At 38.1% G+C, this 19,542-nt stretch overlaps 2 protein-coding genes across 2 annotated transcripts in view; both read right to left on the bottom strand.

Moving 5' to 3' along the window:
- Positions 1-1,145, bottom strand: part of LOC131959988 (5-hydroxytryptamine receptor 3A-like) — a 28,600-nt gene extending 27,455 nt beyond the window's left edge. The window contains exon 1 of the mRNA XM_059325198.1: positions 1,106-1,145. Coding sequence (XP_059181181.1) covers positions 1,106-1,145 — 40 coding nt within the window. The remainder of the gene's footprint in view (positions 1-1,105) is intronic.
- Positions 1,146-6,805: 5,660 nt separating this feature from the next.
- Positions 6,806-16,664, bottom strand: LOC131959986 (5-hydroxytryptamine receptor 3A-like). The gene is made up of 12 exons (XM_059325197.1): positions 16,625-16,664; positions 15,760-15,837; positions 15,495-15,572; positions 14,736-14,890; positions 13,489-13,533; positions 13,253-13,362; positions 12,915-13,084; positions 12,570-12,727; positions 9,528-9,738; positions 7,728-7,889; positions 7,550-7,635; positions 6,806-7,419 (listed from the first exon to the last, which is right to left on the bottom strand). Exons 1-12 carry the CDS (start codon positions 16,662-16,664, stop codon positions 7,192-7,194), a joined length of 1,521 nt encoding a protein of 506 aa, XP_059181180.1. The 3' UTR covers positions 6,806-7,191.
- Between the last annotated feature and the right edge of the window lie 2,878 nt (positions 16,665-19,542).

The following is a 19,542-nucleotide window of genomic DNA, read 5'->3' as shown; positions in this document are numbered from 1 at the left end:
TTGAAAATCTTATTTTGTCTTGTATAGGATCAGTTAGTATTAGTGAGTAAAAATTGCTGAAGGAATATGTTTACTTAGTTCTGTTGGGTTTAAACTATTTTTGAGATAACAAGATTTTTGATTCCACCCTGAAACAATCAACATGAATTGGATTGTGTTTGTGGCACTCACAGCACTGTAGAGTGACCTTTATTTTTTTTTTTAAATTAAACGATCTTTTCCAGGAACACTGTCCCTAATTATCCACACACGTACCACACAGCAAACAGTGTTTGGAAAGACATCATTCTTGGAGTATTATTATTTTCATTTGTTAAGCTGCTCTACAAACAAGACTCCTTTCACCTCCATTGAATTGGTGTGGCAACAGACAAAACCCTGAACAGATCTGTGTGGTGAGACATCATGAAGGTTTTAAAGAAAGATAACTTTTAAAGAGAGATAACTAAGAAAGAAAGCCACACCGTGGAGCATTGTCAAGGATTCTATTGTTCAGGCTAAAGAGGAATATTCATACACATAATTACTCTGCACTTTTGGAATGTGTTTGTTTCTTGTACATACTCTGCTCAGGGCTGGAAGAGGACCTTGGTAAATCATGAGGAGGGTCTGTTGTTGCTGAGTGATTTGAGCCACTTCCACCTGACAGAAAACAATATGATTCAATTGCAGCAACGATGTTAAACAGCTTTCTCAGAGCACAATTTTGAAAACTTATTTTGTCTTGTACAGTATCAGTTAGTAAAAATTGCTGATGAATACGGTCTTAATTAGTTCTGTTGGGTATAACTAATTTTGAGATAACAAGATTTTTACTTCTACCCCAAAATAATGAACATGAATTGGATTTGGTGCAATCACAGCACTGTAAAGTAAATTTAAATATTCAACAATTCTCTTTTCAGGGACAGTGTCCCTAATTATCCACACATGTACCACACTGACCACCTTAACATTGTGAAGTGAACCATTAATATATATGTTTTTTTTCTTTTTCTTTTACAAGTCTGATGACACTCCTAAAAATGAAAGCAGAAATGATAAGGAAATATTTTTTAGAAGTTCAGTACACCTGCATGTATCATACAGAATAGTTCCAGCTTACCTGTGGGGGAGAGCAGAAAGAGGAGAGCTGCCAGCATCATGACTGTGAGAGGTCTGCAAAGTCAACGAGCATCCATGTCCTCTCCTTGTTGTGTGGAAATGTTTGTGGCAGCAATAATATATAGCTGCCCTACACTGGAAGAGGGATGGGCAAGTTTTATTACCAACCCTTTAATGTTTTTTTCTCGTTAGTCTCATTATACAAACAGGCCTTGTTGTAGAAAATCTTAGCAAATAGGAACTATTTAATGAGAAAGTATTAAAATTCAGATACAATTGTCAAGATACAAAAAACAAGTACTGAGTCTGACTCAGGATTTCCTGCCCATCCCAATGGTGCACTGGGAATTCCTAAATCAGAGTCCCTTATCTTAACCAGCAGTACATCAGATAACAGGATGTACCGAACAGGTTGGGCTAATGAGCTTTTCCTGCTCAGAGAATCTGTGTGTTTGTTAAATCCCATGTGATGCAGCTTTAACAGCTATATGTCTGATATTTCAAAATATTCTAACATTCTTCCAATGAAAATTCCAATAAAAATACAAGTACGCCCAGGTGTGAGTAGTTTGAGGGGGAATTAGTGGCTGGTTCTACATTATTCAATCTCCCAAATATATACATTGTATATGTATGTACGTATGTATATAATATGTATACATACATACATACATACATACATACATACATACATACATACATACATACAAATAATAATAGCATTACCATGGGTTTATTTTGTAGCCATCAGTTTAAATTACATAAATAAATCTACAGCTTCTCGTTTTATTATGACAAAATTGACAAACAGGATATAACAGGTTAAACTATGAGTTTTAGAGGTGTTTCTATTTTTTCTGCTAAGCTAACCAGCTCTCCAGTACAGTATGACAGTCTTCTTATCTAACTCCTGACAAGAAAGCAAATAAGCATATCTCTTCCTATTCATTCAAAATCAGTTCTATGGGTTTTTTGTGTGTATCTCCAGAGCATTTCTCTTGGGAAAGAAATGTGAGTGATTCACAAAATGTATCAGGGTGATCTCATGAGATGTGTTCATTGTTCCACATTTGTAGTAAAATAATTACCTGAAATACAGTAAATGAATGCAAAAACATTTGAAATAAAAAAACACAACACACACACACACACACACACACACACACACACACACACACACACTGTACTGACTGTACACCCTCAATTCACATTTAATTACATATGTGGTGTTTTGTTCGCTAACAACCTGTATTTTCCCACACTCTTAACTCTGCCACATGCCACTGCCACACACACACACACACACACACACACACACACACACAGACACACACACACACACACACACACACACACACACACACACACACAGGTTTTAACACTTTTACATTTCGACCATGTGAACCTGAACCTGGCATTTTCCCGCCGTCTCAATCTGTTGCGTCAAACTACACACACATCCTTGTTCCTTGTCTAACTTCACTGACATAAAGCTTTCCCCAGCCCCTGACCCTAACCCTGACCATCACAACTAAATGCCCAATCAGGATTAAACAGCTAACATGGACGACGAGCCGAGTGAAGAATGGACCCAGGACAATGGAGACATGGCAGGGGTACAAACAAAAACTGCAAGCCTTCAGGAGAGAGAGACCGGGATAAATGAGGTTATATAGCACTGTAAGGTGAAGATCTGACTGTTTCCAGGAAATATCCAGGAAATGAAAGTTGAGGTGAGGAAAATAAGACTTAATTTTTGTTAAAACTGCAGCGTTAATAAGTATTTTTGGTTAAAAGTTTATATCCTCACAAGCTAAGGATGTCGGGGCAGCGCTTGAAGCTGTTGTGGACTTATGGACAATGCTGATTTTGGCAGAGAGGGCCCCCTGCCCCCAGGGGACAGGGGACATCCCTCAGAGCAGACTGAACACCAGAGCTCAGATAAGGTCAATAACAGGACCTCACATAAGGAAGCTCGTTTATTATCTTGTTTGAAGATATTTTGGTTACACTTTTTATATATTGTTTAGTGTTCATTATTGTTTCTGTAGCAAAGAGGGGAAATGTGAAGGGAAGAATGGGAGAAAGACACAAGTCAGGAGAAATTAAACTAATGACAACATCGAAAAACTGCATTAAAGTAGCATCATATAATGTAAATGGCATACTCAACCCAATCAAAAGGAGTAAGATAATAAGTATGATGAAAAAAGAAGGAGTCAGGGTGATATTATTGCAGGAGACCCACCTAACAGAGAACACACAAAGCTTAAGAGGAATGGTTACAACCAAATGTTTTCTGCCTCCTACAATATAGGACACTGGAGAGGGGTGGCTATTTTAATTTCAGGGAAGTTTTCATTTCAAACAATTTCAGTGACTGGGGACAAAGAGGGTAGGTGTCATGGTTAAGGGGAAATTAGAAGGGGAGGTGGTAACTTTTCTTAACATCTATGCTCCACCAGGCTCAGACTGGAAGTTTTACAGACAGATGTTTGAATTGATGACAGAGGCAGAGGGTATTTTGATTTCTGGAGGTGATCTGAATCAGAGACTTAACTCACAGCTAGACTCCTCAGGAGGTGGAATACAAAAAAGTGCAATTACTAAAAAAATAAACGGTCTGATGTCTGAACTAGGGATTGTTTATGTCTGGAGGGATCTGAATCCCACAAGTAAAGATTTTACTTTTTACTTGTCACCACATAACATATATTCGAGGATCAATTATTTTTTGATGTATAATAAAGATAGACATAGGATAGAAAAATGTGACATAGGTGTAATGGACCTATCTGACCACAGCCCTCTTTGTTTAACAGTACATCTATCTAATGAGAAAAAGACGACAATCTGGAGGTTAAATCCAAATATATTAAAAGGACACATGAAAGAAGAAATAGTGAAGGAACTTCAGACCTATATAGAGGATAATGATAACGGTGAGGTGTCCCCGTCTGTGTTGTGGGATGCATGTAAGGCCGTGATGAGAGGCAAGATAATAGCTAAATCAGCATATTTAAAAAAGACAAGACAGTTAAGACTTGACACACTAAAATCAGATCTAAAAAGGCTAGAAAGAGAGCATAAAGAAAAACTGGAAGAGCACATAAATCAGGAAATTAAAAAAAAGAAAGAGAGAGATTTATATGCAGGAGATCAAAAAAAATTACTGTACATGAAACAAAGATATTATGAAGTGGGGGGTAAATCAGTAAAATTGTTGGCATACAAACTGAAAAAACAGCAGGCAAAAAACAACATCTGCAGAATTAGGGACCCGCATACAAAACAGAGGAAATTCAAAAGTGCTTTGAAACTCACTACAAAAATCTATATGCTCAACAATCAATTTTTAGGGAACTTAAATTCATCAACAGTTACAGAAGAACAGAATCAGGCTTTAACTGCAGAAATAACAGACGAGGAAATAAATAAGGCAATCTCAAATCTTAAGGCTGGCAAGTCGGGTCCACCACAGAATGGTATAGATCACTCAGGGCAAGATTAATCCCACTTCTGCCGAAGGCATTTAACTGGGTGTTGACTAAGGGAGAAATTCCTTATTCTTGGAGAGAGGCCATTATTTCTGTTATTCCGAAGGAGGGAAAGGATGAGAAGGAATGTTCCAGTTACAGACCTTAATCAAGATTACAGATTGTTTACAGCCATTTTAGCAAGATGTTTAGAAAGAATTTTGCCAGAAATAATCCACTTAGATCAGACGGGTTTTATAAAACAAAGACAAACGCAGGACAATATTAGGCGCACCCTACATGTAATGCAACATGTAATCAAAAATCAAATAGAGACAGTAGTGGTGGGATTAGATGCGGAAAAAGCATTTGATTCTGTGGGGTGGGATTTCCTGTATAGTGTTTTGGAGCGATTTCGCTTCTACAAGACGTTTATTAAGGTTATAAAGGCCCTGTATAATAAACCGACAGCTAGAATCAGGATCAATGGGAGTCTTTCAAAATGTATTGCATTAGAAAAAGGCTGTCGTCAGGGTTGCTCGGCGAGTCCTCTTCTTTTTGCCATTTTTCTGGAACCCCTGAGCTATTGGGTAAAGCAAAATGAAAATATAGTAGGTATAGACATGGGGGGAGGGATACAAAAAATGGCTTTATTCACTGATGACGTATTAGGGGCGCATCAGAGACTGTTCATATTTTTAAGAGCAAACTGAAGACTTATCTTTTTGATTTGGCTTTTACCTGAACCATTTTAAGAGATTTTTCTGCTCATGCATCTTAGTGTTATAACATCTTCTCTTTTATTTATTTATTTGCTACTATTTATTAGTCTATTTATATATATTATCATGCTCTATTTCTTAATTATTTATTTATTGTTTTATCTTTTTTTTATCTAGTTTTTTATTGACTTAATTTTTTATTATTATTTTTTAATATTTTTTTACTTTCCATTATTATTGACTTTTACTTTTTTATTTTTTTAATTATATATATCTTTTTATCCTATTTTATTTTATTTTATTTTATCTTATCTTATCTTACTTTATTTTTTATCTAATTTATTTCTAACCTGCCTCCAGTGTTTCCTCACTGCTCCATGTTGAGATGGCGCTTCCTCAGTTCCTCAGTTTGTGCTTTGTTTTTGATAGGATGGGTGGGCTTAAGGTGGGTGGGGTGGAGGGTTGGGGATGGGCGGAGGGTGTTTGCTTGTTTCTATGCTTCGTTATCTTTTTATTATTATTATTTTCTCCTTTTTTATGTAAAGCGCTTTGTGTTGCATCTCTCTTGTATGAAAAGTGCTATACAAATAAAGTCTGATTGATTGATTGATTGATTGATTAATATATTTATCCAGCCCAAACACGGCCCTCCCTGAATTTAGGATAAAGGATATTGCTCTAATGATATTACAGCGCAAACCTGTATGTAAAAAGTTTTGCAGCTGACTCCAGATCACCCCCTTTTTGTTTTTTTGGGTAAATGATGCATGTACTTTTATTCTCACCAAATACCTTTGTGACCTCTGCCCTTCATGTAAGTATCTCCATTCATGCATCTGCATAATCCAAATCTTTATTTAAACAAGCTGCAGCTGTGCAACACACAAGCTGACTTACAAAGAAAGAAGAACAAAGTTTCTCTTTGCTATTTATTTCAGCAGTATGACGATATACATTTTAAGAACCAGATTAATTTTATTCTGTAATGTAAATATATAATGGAGCTTAACTGCAGATATTTGCTGTAGATGTTAAAAAACAACAACAACAACAACAACAACAACAACAAACAAACACATAAAGACAACATGAAATCACTTCAACTACATACAATGTAGACTTGAAATATAGTATACATGCTTAGTATAATGAATGAGCAAATTAAAGCACTGAAGGCATCAACTACATTGCATTTCCAAAGAAGATAACTTGATATGAATCTTTGAAAAGCTACTCTATTATTTTATAATATATTTCATAATGTATATGTAGGACTAAGTAAACACAATTGTGCATATTATAATGGCATATATTACTAGAACTTAATAATACAACCAGACTGGTCTAATGGATTAATATATGCTATGTGTTAGATAGTCATGTGATCATATGGAGAACATACAACATTACTAAAGGTCTACATATATCTGAACTTCCATGCAGAAATGTTTTTTTCCAATATTGTTGAGAATGTGGTCATCTCAGTTGAATATATTTCATTTGAATTGTCACCGGACAGAACAAAAAGGGGAGTCAGTGTCTCCATTCTGACACAGACACTATGGCAGCATAACTGATCTATACAGTGTGAGCATAAACGTTTTAAGTCCCTGCAGGAAGACTGATGAAAATGTTTAATGTAGTTTAAAACAATGTAGATTATTAATGACCATGCCCCGTTCAAGATGGATAAAATTTAAGATGGACAAACTCCCTTTCTTAAATTGAATCTATCTGAAAATGTCTTTTATAGAGAAACGATGGATTTTTCTTTTCTTTTGTCCAGAATGATGGAACTGAACTACAGGTGTGAACACAGACTATAGATGTGTTAAAGTCCATGTCAAATGGAAAGATGTTTTAAATATGTTTTTTTTTAAGTTTAACCACTACTTGTATGCTTCACTGTTCCATAATGAAAACATAACAACTAAGAACACACTGGCCACTGTGACATAGGAAATGAAGAAAACTTTGTTGATTGTTTTAGCCACTCTGGTCCAGTAGCCGAGCTTTCCTGCTTCCTCCCTGCTGTTAAGGAGCTGAATCACCTCCTTCAGCTCATCTGAGACCTTCTCCAAGGCAATGGACTCCTCCGTCAGTTCACTGCTGTTACCCTGTAGAATACATTTAGTGAACAGCTGATACATTTGACATTACAGTTTTTAGGTCCACTGTGATAACAAAAAAGAAAGTCGGTTTTTAATTTTGGTGAACTGAACCTTTAAAATGCAGCCTAATTCTAACCTCTTTGGTTGCTGACAGCAGTTCAGATGGAGGTTCGTCAACAGACACATCACAGACACGAGCACAGTGAGTCCACTTCTTCACCTCTGAAAGGACATGTTTGACACATTTGACAGTTTTAGGACAGAGGATGTAGAGCTGAGATACCGATTTTTGTAGTATATATGTGTAATATCACCTTTACAACAGCTGCTGACTTTGCTCCGTTTATCTTCACAATCCTCACTCTTTGGTATTTGGTCTTCATCTGCCTCGATGTCTTTCCCCATCAGATACATCACCAAAATAGTCTCAAAGAGGCTGATCATCATCAAACCAAATATCCCAATGCAGTAGACAGCTGAAGTGAGAAGGTGACATTATTAATGTGGACAATTAACAACACAGAGACTTAAGTTAGGTGATGTTCCAGCTCGGGTAACACCTATTCTCAAGAAACCCTCTCTCAACCCTGCTGAAGTCGAGAACTATCGTCCTGTCTCACTTCTTCCATTCTTATCCAAAACTATTGAACGGGAGGTCGCTAAGCAACTTTCAGAATTCCTCCTACAGAACAATCTTCTTGATCCAAATCAATCTGGTTTCAAAAGCGGTCACTCAACTGTAACTGCTCTGTTGTCTGTGACAGAAGCCTTAAAAGAAGCAAGAACAGCAGCAAAGTCCTAAATTCTCATTCTGCTTGACTTGTCAGCTGCTTTTGACACAGTTAACCATCGCATCATCCTCTCTCCTCTCTCTAAAATGGGCATCTCTGGCTTGGCTCTGTCCTGGTTTGATTCCTACCTGAAAGGACGCTCATTCAGTGTATCCTGGCATGGACAGTTGTCTACTTTGCATTGCCTCACCACAGGGGTTCCCCAGGGCTCAGTGCTGGGACCCCTGCTATTCGCTATCTACACCACCTCTCTGGGTCAGGTTATCCGCTCACATGGCTTTTCCTATCACTGCTATGCAGACGACACTCAGCTCTATCTGTCATTTCCTCCTGATGACCCATCGGTCTCTGAACGGGTCTCTGAGCCTCTCAGACATAACCACTTGGATGAAGGCACATCACCTCCAGCTGAACCTTTCAAAAAACTGAACTGCTGGTCCTCCCTGCTAAACTTACAATACACCACAACATCAACATCAAAATTGCCTCCCTGTGTCTTGCCCCCACCAAGGTGGTGCGAAACTTAGGGGTCATGATTGATGACCAACTCGCCTTTTCCAGTCATGTTGCCTCAGTTGCCCGGTCATGCCGCTTTGCACTTTACAACATCATAAAAATCAGACCTTACCTAACTCAACATGCCACTCAACTCTTGACACAAGCTGTCGTCATCTCAAAACTTGACTACTGTAATGCCCTCCTGACAGGCCTGCCAGCCTGCACAATAAAACCGATTCAGATGATCCAGAACACGGCAGCGCGCCTGGTCTACAACCAGCCAAAAAGGTCACATGTCACACCGCTGCTCATTGAGCTCCACTGGCTACTTGTTGCAGCCCGCATCAAATTCAAATTTCTAATGCTGGCCTACAAAGTTGTCTCCGGTACTGCTCCTACCTACCTGAACGCCCTGATTCAGACATATGCTACCTCACGACCGCTGCGCTCTTCCAATGAACGGTGCCTGGCTCTGCCCCCCGTTGGCCCAAGGCAATCTAGACTCTTTGCATTTCTTGTTCCCCGCTGGTGGAACACACTACCAGTTCCAACCAGAGCAGGGGCGTCCCTCTCTACCTTTAAAAAACTCCTGAAGACCCAGCTATTCAGAGAGCATCTTCTCTCCTAGCACCACACGATAATTCTACTCCTCAAAGAATTGTCACTAGCACTTATTGATGCACTAACAGCTCTTATTGCACTATACCTTGATTGGTTGCTTTTACTCTTCCTGTAAGTCGCTTTGGATAAAAGCGTCTGCTAAATGACTAAATGTAAATGTCATATGAAGTGCAGTCCAATAAAAAAAAAAACAAGTGTCTTTACCGATAAGTGGAATCCTGTCTGAAGAGGAGGGCAGAATCTCATTGAGAATAAGCTGCATCACAGTTACAGCGAGCAGCACAGTGACCTTGAAGCTGAGCTTCTCTCCCCTGCTGTCTGAGATCAGGAAGGAGGCCAAGTCCAGACAGAAGAAAAACATGACCGGCAGCAAGAAGTTGGCGACGTAGAGGACAGACCGCCTCTTCATGGTGATCTGTGAAATAATGTTCAAAGGTCAGGGGGTCTTTGTCAATGTCTAAACTAAAGAAAGTACATGTATTATATGTATTTAATACACAACAAGATCAGCAACAAGGTAATCAGTCCCAACCTGCCCATGTCTACAGTGGCACAAGAATAATTTACATAGGATAAAAGAGGTACTGTAGGGTAGATATAATATATCCAGATTATTGCTCAATAAAACCACCAGTATGATATACTTCAGTACCAAAAGTAAGAACAAGAATCCCTGTTACTGGAAACCATGAATGTTTAGATTTAGCGATTTTTCTATTTTCTGTAAAATTACGCAAAGGAGAAGGTACACATGCAATAAATACAACATGAAGACAGGATAAAAGGGTGAAATGAGGTGGATATGCCTTGAGTTTTTCAAGTCACTGGCTCCATTTTCATGACAGCTCTGTGACCTTGAATTTTGCTCTGTTCATCTATAAGGTCTTTTTGTCTGCAGTGCACACTGGATAGGCCTACAGCTGAGAGGACGGCTGACTTTTTAATTCAAATGAGGCAATGCATAGCCAGTTGCTGGTATTTTGGTGAAAAATTGGACAGGAAGATTGTGCAGACCACTTGTATACACAGTCTTTGAACCCAACAGCCAGTGCCTTGCATTTGTTGTCATACTTAGTGTCTTAGCTTGCCCAATCAGAATAGGGGCTGGGGCGTTCCCTGTGGCACACCTGGTAGAGCGCATACCACAGAGGCCCAGTCCTCGTGAGCGGGCGGTCCGGGTTCGAATCCGGCTCGGAGCCCTTTCCCGCATGTCTTCCCCTCTGTCTCCCCCTTTCACTCTCTGTACTGTCAATAAAAGCTACAAATGCCCAAAAAATATCTTAAAAAAAAAAAAAAGAATAGGGGCTGTAGGGACCACGTATGCCACAAGTGGATTTTGTTAATTTGTGGATTTAAACTGGTTTTCATCAAGAATGCAGATGTCTCCATCTCAGCCGTCATAATGGCAGCTGTTCCCTTTTCTATCAGCCTCTCAAAATTGAGTTTTCTTTGTTCTCCAAACAAAGGGATTTAAAACCCTGAATTCACACCCGGGGGTTCCAGCTCCAGAAGTGGATCTGCATGCACAAAAGGTGTGAGAACCTCATTGGCTCCAGAACCTCTGACACGACAAGAAGTCTAAAAGGGAAACAAAAGTGTCCTTCAAGCACTTCCTACCTTTCTTTTTCTCAACCTGGTGCACAAGAGGCTGTCTCTCTCTGCTGCAGTCTCCACAAAGGGACAGACCTTGCTCAAATGGAGCAGGCCTCCAGCATACAAGGCCCAAAAACCAAGCCATGGGCCTGTGCTGAGATATCTCTAACTGCTCTCCTCTGTCCTGACGTGGCCTAGATATAGCCACAATGAAATCTACATCAAGAATTTGTAGCCAACACCGTGAATAATTCTGGAAAATACAGCAACGCACCCAACAAGGAACCAGTTCTTCCAGCCGTTCCCTGCCTTCTTCACCAAAATGAATCCTGCTTCCCTGTTCCCTTCATGGACATTTTGTTAAACTACTGGGCTAGATAAGTTAGTAATGCAATGCACAAGTTTTCAACTTTAATTGATGTTTGGTTTAATGTGTGTTTGTTAAGTATTATTGTCCAAATATCTGTGCAAGTTGTTGTATAAGGCTGCCATTTTGATTTGGCGATCCTTTGTCTGCCCTGACCTAACCCTGGCCTGCCATCTTGAAACACACACACACACCTCTGTTTGAGGTATCTTTTCTCAGTTACTTTTCTCAGTAACTCCATTATCACGTCATCCTTTGAATTTGTCCAATACTTTGGTTTATAAGCAAACATATAAACAATATAAGAAACTAATGAGATATATGTCACATAAATATAATATATTTTTTAAATAATTTGCATTAGTCTATCTGAACTAAACACATGGTAAAGCCTATTTTTGAATACTCCATATTTTATGTTTACATATGACGAAAAATATTCTCATAACAGTTTCGCTGCTCTTTTTACTACAATACAAACAAATTAGAAAAATACATATTATAGAAATTTTTGTCACTTTAAGCTTGATGCTGTCAGCATTTAGCTCAAAGCCCTGCTGCGTCAGACAGAAGCACACACACACACACACACACACACACACACACACACACAAACACACACACACACACACACACACACACACACACACACACTGTAAATAGTCTGTTTCGATTAGACATTGTGTGTTGTTGCTTTACTTAGTTTTTTCAGAATAAATACCTTTTTGGAATACACATGCTGTCCCTTTAGTGTTGTACATGTATGAATGACATGCCAACCTCTTCTGTAAAAAGAACTCCAAATTCCTTCAACTATTACTAAATATAAATATGGTAATTTTATTATAATTTTTATGTTAATAGTGGGTGATTTGGCAATCTTTTCTCTGTTTTACAAAGTGGTGCCCCATTTTGAGGTGACTTGAGTAAATTAAGTCATATCATTCATATAATTAAGAATTATTTATAATAGTTAATAATTCTGATAGCCACTTTTGAACCGTGAAATGCATACAAGTGTTGCTCAGGTCGAGGCATATGAAACCCTTACAATTTTGAGTACCTTCATGTGAGGGATAGCACTATTGATGCCACTGTGCACGACAGGGCCATCATGTTGAATCACTAACATTTTTATTTGCATATTGTTGCTACTGTCAGATATCTTTTGTAGAGTGATGGAACAATACTTTCACTAGAAAATAGTAAGACTTACACAATGGAAATTCAGTAAAGAATTTGTACTTATTTGAAACATACAGGTGTTTGTATCCAGAAATACTTACAGTGTAAACCAATGTGCTTTGTTTGATGCCAAAATCCAAAGTTTGATTGCTGGTTGTAATGTTATCAAACAGCCACTCTGACTGGGCCCCCATAATCTTCTTAGAGGCATTTCTGGTCAAAGCGGTTTCAAAAAACTGTGTAATCTTCATATGCTTATCTGAGGTGTGAGATACAAATACAACTGTGAGGTTTCCTTAGAGGTTAACACAAAACAGTACTCAGATAAGAGAAAACTGTAAAAGTCATTAAAGCAAACACAGGAATTTAAACAGAAACAGACATGACACCATAAACAATGAATATAAATCCATAAAACTTTCCAACACAAAAAGATACAGGCTCACCACTGTGGATGATAGACTTGAAAGACAGGTTGCAACTCTGAACATCGAAAGGAAATTTGTAAACTTCCAACTTGCAGGAGCTGATCACCACCATTTTCGTCCTATGAATGATTCTTCCCTCAGAGGTAACCCAGACAAAAGGACTCAGCACTGCCTTGTCCTTCTGTGTCCTGTATGAGAACGAACACACAAACACTTTTAAGTGGATTTCACATAATGTTTCATCTATTATACTATACAACATAATTTAATTTAAAATACACTGCAAGTATGCAATGAATTATGAGGGGTGTGTGTGTGTGTGTGTGTGTGTTGGGGGGGGGGTGGATAGAACTCACATCTCTTCTATTGTAAGATCAGGCACCCACAATACTTTAGTGGGAAGATAAATTTCATGAATATCACAAAACTCTTTAGGATTCCAAGAAACATATTCATCTTTCCATATCTAGAGAGGAAAACAAAGACAAAAATGTATATATATAATATTTAAAATAAAGGAATGTGTTTCCATCAAGAGTGAGGTGGGAATTTATTAAATGAAAAAGTGCTTTCCTCCTCAGAGAGAACTCACCATATCAATCCAAAGGTAGGAGACAAATTTCTGGTCCTTCTCGTTCTATGAGGAAATAAATGCAGTGTTAATACGAGTGTCTACAAGTCTACAAACATCAGAGTTTTGAACAGGCACAAGCCTTACTTCCACACCCACAGTTCACCATAAGTAAATACAGAAATGCCCTGAAACTCCTCTTGCATGTCAAACTTTCTGACAACTCCTCCACTCAATAGGTCTGTCAGTGAGAAAGAAATACGACTCCAGTTTTGCCTCACAAATTAGGACAACGCTCGCACTTGGAAGCATCTTGAAGGTAAGCACAGAGGCAGGTGGTGCCATTTCTCCCCTAGCTCCTACCATGGAAATAGAGCTCATAATCAAGGCATCATGATGGGTGTCTAGAGGGGAATGCTTGAAGAGTGGGGCTGCATCTTCCTCCAGTCAGGGCATAGGGGGATGACATGACTACAGTAACAACATAGCATACACCAAAAACCTGCTGGATAAACTCCAGGAAAACGTCTGACCATTGGGGGCATACCGGTGGCACACCTGGTAGAGCACATACCACAGAGGCCCAGTCCAGCGTCCAGCGGGCGGCCCGGGTTCGAATCCGGCTCGGAGCCCTTTCCCGCATGTCTTCCCCATCTGTCTCCCCCTTTCACTCTCAATATCTCTACTGTGAATAAAGTTACAAAATGCCCAAAAAATATCTTTAAAAAAATGTCTGATCATTGTCCACAGGTTCCACATAATTTCCAGGCTAATACCAACTGTCAGTGGAGAGTTATATCAAAGGTCTTGGATAATGGTACAAAAACACAGATCAGGTGGAACAACTAAGGTAGGATACAGTTAGCGGCCTCTTGCAAATTAACAGTACCACTCTCCCAGGGAAGTTGAAGCTTTGGAGGTTTCAATTCAGTCTGCTGCTCTGACTCAAGTGGCCATTTACCATCTATGATTTCACATTATCTCATAGTAACAACCAACTGGAGAGACTAATGTACTAATGTGAGGTTAGATTATGAAGTTCTTCATAAATGGCTACATGGTTGTGCTTTTAACACCAAAAACGAATCACTTGCTCCTTGGCCCGGGGCCTAGCTTTGCAGGAGATGCAATATGATTTTGTGATATCCAGGGACGTCACAGTTCTTTGAACCAATATAACTTCCATGAAAGAAAATTATACATTTATAATAATTTATATATTTATAATAATAATCTATAATAATTTATAAATTCAAAAAGCAACTTACCACATCAACAATGGCTGAGAGTACTACAGACAGTCCTATTTCTGTGGGTGATTTATTATCACCAGGCCTAGTCATGGTGTTCTCATTCTGTTTGAGCAAGTTCAAGTGCTTTATAACAGCCCGAGGAGTGCAGTTACGTTTGAAGGACCTCCCATCTAGAGCAAAAACATCAACACATTCTCAATGAGAGGATATACTCAAGACCTTCAGACAACCTCTGTTTGAGGTATCTTTTCTCAGTTACTTTTCTCAGTAACTCTATCATCACGTCATAATTTGAATTTGTCCAATACTTTGCATTATAAGCAAACATATAAACAATATGAGAAACTAATGAGATATATGTCTCACACACACACACACACACACACACACACACATATATATATATATATATATATATATATATTTACTACAATAGAAACAAATCAGAAAAATACATATCATAGAAACTTTTGTCACCGTAAACATGATGCTGTCAGCATTTAGCTCAAAGCCCTGCTTCGCATCAGAGCAGCTTCATAGGCCTGTTAGCATGACTGTTGAATCCTCGTCTTAATCTTCAATTATTAAATATCAATCAGCTCACAAATATCTGCAGTAATATCATGCTGGGATTGTGGTCACACGAGATGGGTGTTGGCAGGCATATGGGCCAGCATTACTCAAAGTACTCGACTGCTATTTTTAAGGCAGACAGAAGAATATTCATACATATAATTACTTTGCATTTATGGAGTGTTTGTTTCTTGTACGTACTTTGCTGAGGCCTGGAATCAGGCGTCGGTAGATTATCTGGAGGTTCTGTTGTCACTGAGTAATTTGAGGCACTTCCATCTGGCAGAAAAGGGGATACAATTGCATCAGTGTAGTTAAACTGTAAGAATTTTGTGTCATATATTTTTTAGAACTTAAAAAAATCATATTTTCTTACTGGTGGGTTTAAACTGGTTTTGAGATGACATTATAAGTTTTCATACATATTATTACTGTGCACTGTGGAGTGTTTGTTTCTTGTACTTACTTCCTACAAAGCTGTAGTTGGACCTCAGCAGAGCATCAAGAAGGTCTGGTTGCACTGACAGATTTGAGGCAATTCCACCTGACAGAAAACAGCAAATTCAATTCCAGCAACAATGTTGAACTGTTAGCAAAAGCTTTCTTGGAGCACAATTTTGAATTTTGAATTTGATTTGAACCGACCTGCTAAAATAATGGCATTTGGAAACATTTTTAAATAGTATCAGTTATTGAAATTTCTAAACTAATACTTTCTTACTTAGTTCTGCTGGGTTTGAACTGGTTCTAAATTCTGTAATTAGGTTACGTGAATACATTTTTATACATTTAATTAATGTGCACTAGCAGTGTTTGTTTCTTCTACATACTTTCCTCAAAGCTGGAATTGGACTTCTGTTGATCACCAAGAAGTTCTGGTTGCACTGAGTAATTTGAGACACTTCCACCTGACAGAAAACAGTTGATGTTCAATTATTCAATTCCAGCAGCAGTATTAAACTGTTAGCAAAAGCTTTCTCGGAGCACAATTTGTAAATCTTATTTTGTCTTGTATAGTATCAGTTAATATCAGTGAGTAAAAAAGGCTGAAGGAAAATAATCAAGATGAATTGGATTGTGTTTGTGGTGCTCAAAAAACTGTTGAGTGACAATAAAAAAAAATCAAACGATTCATTTTCCAGGAACAGTGTCCCTAATTATCCACATATGTACCACACAGCAAACAGTGTTTGGAAAAAGATAATTCTGCAAATATTGTTTTTAGTTGAGTTTTTATGCTGCACCATGAACAAATCTCCTTCCTTTTTAGCCACACTCAGAGCATTTCTAATATACACCTGCACGTATCATACAGAATAGTTCCAGCTTACCTGTGAGGGAGAGCAGAAAGAGGAGAGCTGCCAGCATCATGACTGGGAGAGGTCTGCAAAGTCAACGAGCATCCATGTCCTCTCCTTGTTGTGCGGAAATGTTTGTAGCAGCAATAATATATAGCTGCCCTATACTGGAAGAGGGATGGGCACATTTTATTACCAACCCTTTAATGTTTTTTTTTCTTCTTATAGAAACAGGCCTAATGCAACAATGTTCTCAGGAATTGTCAACATCTTCGACACTTAGCGGCCTGTGGTCAGATACATTTTGCTATCAAACCAAAAGCTTCTTACTTCTCCCTTCAACTACTTTGGCTATTTACTTTATCAAGTTAAGTTGTTCAATATAGGAGCTGCATCTGAAAGGAAATAATCTACAATTTATATTTATTTACAATAAATATACAATTAATCTCAGGTGTGAGTGGTTACTGCCCCAAGCTTCCCTGTTCCTTCTCTGACACAGTTCCACAAGTGTGGAAATGAAAAAAGTGACTGGATGTATATTATTCACTCTCCCAAATATTTTAACATTAACATGGGTTTATTTTGTAGCCATCAGTTTCAATTAAAACTCCAAATAATTACACAACATGTTGTTTTACCATTACAAAATAAATAAAAAGGATATAACAGGTTAAACAATGAGTTTTAGAGGCGCTGGTAGATGGATTTTGTTAGCATTACATAGAAACCAGACCAGTGCTTTCTTCCTGCTAAGCTAACCAGCTCTCAAGTACAGTGTGTGTGTGTGTGTGTGTGTGCTGCAGACTCACATCTCATAGATAAAGAGGTCTGGTCTCCAGAGCATTTCTCTAGGAGCTGAAATCTGAGTGATTCCACAAAATTGATCAGGGTCCCATGAGATGCGTTCATTGTTCTGCAGCTGCAATAAATTAAGAGTGAATTACCAGAAAGATAAGAGACAGTAAATTAATGCAAACACATTTGAAATAAAACACAGAACAACAACTTACCAACCAGAATGTTAGCTGAGAGTCAAAAGTGCATGTAAATTGTCAAAATAATCCAAACTCATCATCGTTGCCCAGATGAAAGAAATAAAAGATTCTGTTTTCTCAATCTGGGAATAAAAATAAACACACACACACACACACACAGCCAAACTATCCTCTCTTCCGGGAAAAAGTCCTCACTCTGGTGGTTAAAACATATAGTCCTCACTATGTAGGAGGTACAAGAATACACAAACACACACTTGTTACCTTTGTTACATTTCAGGCACAGAGCCTGACTTTTCTTACATTTCCCCACACTCTGTACCGTGTGAAGTGTTTTACAAGAACCTGTGCAATGATATTTAAAATTCTGAACATTAAGGAGAGAATTCACGAAGATTAGATTGCGGCCACTGATAGCACCATGAATTGCTGATAGCACCATCAACTGCTTTTGGCTCTGTCTTAAAGACAAATTCACAAAGGACATTGCTCTAATAATGCTGTTGCACAAACCCAACCATAAAGTTTTGCCTGTGCCTCATGATCGGCCCCTTTTTGCACCTGATTGCAATTACCCAAGTGGCAAATTATAAATGCTCTAGAGCAGGGATGGGCAACTGGAGGCCAGGGGGCCACATACGGCCCACACCATCGCTTGAAGTGGCCCTCAAATCTTAAAAGTGCAGTGTAAAAATGTACAAAATTACTTCTTGCAATTAATGTTGGTCTGCCGTCTTGCACTGAAAAAAAAGAAAGAAATCACAGTCAGTGGTTATTTTTTATTTGCTTCAAACCTTTTGTATTCCTATTTATACTGTTATACATGCATTTGAGCATGAAATATGTTAAGTTACTGCACTGTAAACATATTTAAAATTGCAGTTTTATTATATTTGGTTAAGTGCACGGTCCTATATGTGGCCCTGTGGTAGTGTCGATGAAAAATTGTGGCCCCCTCCAGAATTTAAGTTGCCCATCCCTGCTCTAGAGGCTAACGTGTTGCTTGTGAGGGGTGAAGCCTAAGCAGATGTGTACAAGAGGTCTGCACCCCCATTGAAACAAGACAGACCATGACCAGGCGAGTTGATTCAGATTAGATTTGTGCTGTCTTTTCTTTTTTTCTTTTTTTTAAGAGACAGGATGGGCTCATTTAACTGCAGCAGTAGTAACAAGTGTTTCTGCAGAGGTAAGAGCACATCTAAAAGAACAGTGTAAATGCCACAGGAGATGCTATCTGCTTAGCAGCACAGAGTTGCATTTCACCAAGTGTGTAATACGATTAGGATCTGGTACCATGGCCAATCATCCATGTACTTTTATACTCACCAAATCATTTTGTGACCTCTGCCCTGTATGTAACTATCTCCATTCATGTTTCCTAATTCCTAAAGTTGTCCCTTGTCACCCATCTGCACAATCCAAATCTATTTAAACAAGCTGTGCAACACACAAACTGACTTACAAAGAAAGGAAAACAAAGATTCTCTTTGTTATTTATTTTAGCAGTATGAACTGGTGTACATTTTCAGAACCAAACTATTTTTGTTCTATAAGATGAATACATAATGGAGCTTAGCAGATGGAGATTTACTGTAGATTTAAAAAAAAAAAAAAAAAAAAAAAAACACAACCCCAAAACCATAAAAGACAACATGAAATAACTTAAACTACATATAATGTACATTTGAAATGTTGTATACATGCTTTGTATAATGGTTGAGCAAATGAAAGCACTGAAGGCATCGACTACATTGCATTTCCACAAAAGACAATTTAATATGAATATTTAAAAAGCTACTCTATTATTTTATAATATATTTCATAATGCATATGATGGACTAATTAAAAACAATTGTGCATACTACTTATCATAGGCATATATTACTACAACTTTATAATACAAGTCATGTGTAGAGTATACAACACTACTGAAGGACTACATATATCTGAAAT

This window comes from Centropristis striata, chromosome 21, assembly GCF_030273125.1.
Source record: "Centropristis striata isolate RG_2023a ecotype Rhode Island chromosome 21, C.striata_1.0, whole genome shotgun sequence".
NCBI classification, from domain to species: Eukaryota; Metazoa; Chordata; class Actinopteri; order Perciformes; family Serranidae; genus Centropristis; species Centropristis striata.
This window is presented reverse-complemented; position numbering and strand designations above follow the sequence as displayed.